General features: G+C 35.2%; 1 protein-coding gene across 1 annotated transcript; it reads left to right on the forward strand.

Annotated features, from left to right (window-relative positions):
* The first annotated feature begins 6 nt into the window (after positions 1–6).
* Positions 7–2,828, forward strand: LOC141444671 (uncharacterized). Its single transcript, XM_074110255.1, has 3 exons — positions 7–44; positions 1,467–1,659; positions 2,438–2,828. The coding sequence occupies exons 2-3, from the start codon at positions 1,476–1,478 to the stop codon at positions 2,785–2,787; spliced, it is 534 nt and encodes a 177-aa protein (XP_073966356.1). The 5' UTR covers positions 7–44; positions 1,467–1,475; the 3' UTR covers positions 2,788–2,828.
* Positions 2,829–5,191: the final 2,363 nt, after the last annotated feature.

The raw sequence follows: 5,191 nt of genomic DNA on the forward strand, positions 1-5,191 counted from the left end.
GATCGAATCACTTACTGCAGCATGTTTATTTGTGTGTGATTGGCGTAAGTACAACTTTTATTACTTGGTTTTTTAACTAATTGTACATGTGTAATTAAAATACATTCCTATACATATTTTAAAATCTTAGTAGAACTTAACAAAAGTCTAATACTCTATTGAATTTACATGTACAGTGGGGGTAGGAAAACCTTCGTTAATTATTAAATTGATTCCTTTACAAAGTCATAGACCCTTAGTACGTTTTGAGGCCAAAGTACTAAGTAAACAAGTGCATATCAAATTATACTTACTTGACTTCGTAAATGTTTCAATCAAATAATGTTCTATTTAATGGTCAGCGTTTGTCAGTGCCAAGGTGTACTGGTAGGGTTGCTATGGTCACCTGATTGTGTTTAGCAGGTTGACAGGTTGACGCAGTATGTCCTACTCAATCGGTAAAGCAGATTAGCGCTCATACTGAGCAAAGGAAAATAGATCTTAGGGTGACGAACCTTTTTTACTCCGACTGTACTTATAATATGTAGACCCACACAACACAAAACAATGATACAAAACTATTATGGAAAAAACATATGATTATGTATAATAATATAAAATTTAAATTAAGACAAAAATTTAGCATTCAATCTTATTTATTTTCCATTATACTTCTCTAAGTAACTTTAAAAATAAGAGTTTAAAAAATAACATGTTACTAAAATTTTATCTCGTATTAGGTAATCGAATCACTTGCATCAAAAATGTGATGAAATAACTTGATTCAAAAACTGGCACCCATGATGAATCATCTTAACACACCTTCATGAATGATTCTTTATCTGAATCTTTAAGTAATTGTGATAACGAAAAACGGGCCAAATAAGTTTCTACTTAATTAATTTCCATGAACAAAGCCATATTCGGGTTTTTGGATTTTTTGGATTTTTGTCTCATTTATAATATGAAGCCTTCTTTCTTGCCGAATTTCATAATTCTATATTAACTGGATCGATTTTGATTTTCAAGGTTTTGTTTGAAAAAAAAAAACTTTCAAAAGGTAGTATCTTCTTATCGCATGAACCCAGAACCTACATTTTCCTTGGTTGCAGGAGACTATACCCTTGAGTATTTCATATTACTCACCACTCTCATATCAAATCCCTTAGTCATCTTTAGCTACGCCCACAGGAAAATATGAATCAGTCCCATTCTTAAACCGACCACGCCATAGTAAACTACATAGCTGCACTGCCTTCAATACACTACATAGTATATTTATTTTACACGCATCTATACCTAGTGCCATCCACGAAGACGCGTGATTTTGTCAAAATTAGACATTAATGACATTGTAATAAGAACCACGGCACGCGTCATCGTGAATGCATCTACCTATACCTCGTCTAAAACACCCTTCATCCCCACTTCAACTAAAACTATACCGTGATTTGAAACGTCTAGTCTAGCATTATTTCCTGTTGCAGTACGTCCTGATGATGGCCCAAGCTATCCTCACCTTCAGCCCCCACAATGGGTGGTCCGTGTCTCTCTCTTATCGTGACAAGAAGGTCGCCCACTGGGTCATGCAGGTCGTCGGAGCAATCTTGGCTACCACAGGCAGTATTATCAGGATCAGCAATATCGCTACCAATTTTCAGTCGCCTCATGGAATACTGGGTATGTCTTACAGTTTTAAATTTCGCGGCACGTATTTTTGGGTTTAGTCTATTAAGGGTAGAGTTCGATAAGTTAATCTTTGTTAAATGGTAGTTACCCGAACAAAATGACTGCCTGGAAAAGTCTCTTGAAAAAAAAAGTTCTAACTGACTGCCACACCAACGTCTCCAGCTCCTTGAACCTACAAAGCTAGAATTTTTTTTTGAAAGGGGAGGGGGGAAGTCGCGACCGTAATTCATTAAAAATAACAAGTGCAAAGCGTATCGCTATACATAAATTACCTAAATTTTCTTACGCAGGTATCGATGTTAATGATCAAAATCTCCAAACCGATAATTTATTTTTGTTGTTGAAACGTCCAAGCAAATTATCTGCGAGAAATGCACTTAATTACCAAAAGCGATAAGTTGGCTCTCAATGTTGATTTCCTTTAGATTATTCTGGCATTATCTGAATGTTTTATCTAAAAAAAAAACATGTTTACGTAACACCTACCAATTTAGATTAGGTTCAATAATGATACAATACGCATTAATTAATTAAATCTATATAATCTATCTATCTATTCTAAAATCGATCTAGCTTGGTCTTATCTCGGGAAAAACGCTTGGTACCGAGTTTTAGCGCGGGCGGAACTCGGTCGCCCAGGTACTATTGATTATCAGTAATAAGTCCATTATAAATATTGTAAAAATATAAATCGCGGCATCGTAACAGCAACAGGCGACCTCAGTATTGTTGCAGATCCTTACAAAAAGCTTAATTTGTATTATTTCAGGGCTCATTGCTATGATCCTGACCTTCATCAGCCTCATCGGAGGAGCCATCAACCTGTACACGAAGAAGACCGTCTTCACCACGATCATCCACTCTTGCGCAGGGTCGTTGACGTTAGCGGCAGCGTTCCTTGCTCTTTGCCTAGGTTTCGATAAATTCGTCTTCAGAAACGTAATGGGTGACACAGTTGCTAATCTGTCTATTGCGTTGACAGCGATAGGTTTAGTAGGTACGCTCATGCAGCTTCCATTTCCAATGGAAAAAGGTTGTTTAGACGATAAAGTAAATGTTACTTCTCTGCTGCATTGGCAGAAAATAAAGCTGCATCACCTGGACCGCCATTTTGTGTAAATTTTTTATATTTTTTGACTATTTTTGCGACCTTTATAGTAAGTACAATTATTCTTTTCTAAATCGATACCAATATAGTAGAAGTTGCCAATGCTAATATAAATCCCTACAAAACATTTTGGTGTGAATCTAAAGCTTTGAAGCTATGGGTTGTCCGGGAATAAATGCTTTAGGTAAACTGGAAATTCTATGATACGTGGCTGAGCCATTTATTTTGTTTATATTTAAATATATTCAATTAATCTTAACTGCACTGCACTCATACATTAACATGAACGCATCCATAACCTATTATATAATAATATATATGTATAATATATAACAAACAGAAACAAAACACTCGAGACGACGCTATAAATTTTAAAGTGGTGATGAACATTTTTGTGCCGTTGCTGGAGAAAGCAGCATCCCGGTGTTCAAGGTATGTCCTGCCCCTCCAATGCGTTTAATATATTAATAAGTAATTAGAAATACCTATTGCTATGCCCTTAAACAGGAGACTTTGAACTAAGGTGACGTAGTAATAAAGTTCAATGATTAAATAAATAAATAAAAAGTAATATGATTTGTATTGAATATATGGTAGTCATGATCGTACGAGTATAAACTACTTAACTTAGTATTAGAGATGCAATGGATATCCGGCAGTATTCGGTATCCGGCTTACCCGGCCACAATTTTACTATCCGGCATACCGGATAGTAAAAACTTATTGTAATGATTAAGAACTGGTATTTATTTATGTATTTATCAATTATTAACATCAGTTTATTAATTCTATTCTATTTATAATATTATTTATGCGGTACTCTGCCGTGTCTGGCCTAAGTAACGGAAGTTGAGATATGTTAGTTACGCTTAACAGTGCTAAATCGTAATTTATTTTGCTATATTATCTGATGTCGGAGATTTTCGTTTTATGCCATAATTCAATAAAAACACCGATAGCCGAACTAACGTATCTGGGATTTTTGTACGCACTTGTAACGGATATCTCCCGTATTTCAAATACGTTAGATAGGCCATACAGAACTTGCCAGCAGAATCGAACTTCGAATGTTGCCTAACTGCGGTATTTCTTGATACGTGGGATTGGCGTTACAAACACGAATGAACCTGTGCGTAAAACTAGGAATCATTTAGTTTAGACAGGAATCTCGCACGTTTCAAATGCAGTTTACATCTAGATCTTGATTTAGATAATCAATTAAATATCTAGTGTGTTAGTGTAGTGTGTAAATCTTTAAATTGAAAAACCAAAGAAAGCTATTGATTTATAAAAAAATAATGTTATATTTAAGTAAAGAGAAGAGACCTTAAAATTAAGAATAATTACAAATTCTGTTGCTGTAATTAAAGGCAATAAAAAGTTTTCTAGCTTACACTTGACCTATTATTAACCTTCTTACCTATTTGTATATCTATAAAATAAAATAAAATAACGGGACTAGATAAAAGAGCCTACCCACTATTTAATTTACTTAATGTTCTGTTTCATGGTTCCAAAATATTTCCGAGCTCATTTGCTGTATGTAACGATACAGGTCATAGCCATTACACAGTTTTGGGTATTAAAAAGAGCATGGTCACGCTTAACTAACGTATATGCATATACGCAACTTTGCGTTACAGAACTTTGTATGGAAAGTAACGTCATGTAGGTACAGCATCAGTCATGTAGCAGTGTTAAAATTAAAAATACATAGTCACAAATAATATTTCTAACCTAAACAAAAACTTTGATCGCGTTTTTCTCGAATCGACTTTTTTGGAGATACGTTATTAGGCCTGACAACGGCAGTGATGTAAAAGCGCGCTTTCTTTCTTTTGTTATCTTACACGTCTCTGAACAACTTGCAACTGCTCGGAGTGCCACGCGTGCGCTCGAACTAGCTTAATTTTATTGAAACTTGACCAAATATCCGGCGGCGGATGTCCGGCTATCTGGCCAACGGTCCCGCCGGATATCCGGTATCCGATCAAACAACTATCCGTTTCATCTATTTAGCTAATTCAATTTGCAATGGGTACGTAATAAGTACTTACCGTAGTTTTTAATAAAGTAAGTGTTTTAATATTTCAAAAAAGGCTTACCTAGTGGATTGTTCTTTTTAACCGACTTCAAAAAGGAGGTTATCAATTCGGTTGTATTTTTTTTTATGTTTGTTACCTCAGAACTCCGTCATTTATGAACCGATTTGAATTTTTTTTTGCGTTCGGCTAGAAATGCTTTCAATTAGGTCCCATAAGCACCAAATTAGGATCTGATGATTGGATCTTTAGGAAATCGAGGGAACTCTTCAAATGTTGCATTTGCTCTTGAAAATCATCATTTGTGAAGTGGAACTGATGATGAAGACCACAGTTGACCATCGGAGTTACTGCTCAATAACAAGTATTACAT

The sequence above is a fragment of the Choristoneura fumiferana genome, chromosome 30, assembly GCF_025370935.1.
Source record: "Choristoneura fumiferana chromosome 30, NRCan_CFum_1, whole genome shotgun sequence".
NCBI classification, from domain to species: Eukaryota; Metazoa; Arthropoda; class Insecta; order Lepidoptera; family Tortricidae; genus Choristoneura; species Choristoneura fumiferana.

Excerpts from the sequence above, each read along its gene's own strand:
- LOC141444671 (XM_074110255.1), top strand. The coding sequence starts at position 1,476 with ATGATGGCCCAAGCTATCCTCACCTTCAGCCCCCACAATGGGTGGTCC. Across the intron at positions 1,660-2,437 it reads GTCGCCTCATGGAATACTGG|GGCTCATTGCTATGATCCTG; the intron begins GTATGTCTTACA and ends GTATTATTTCAG.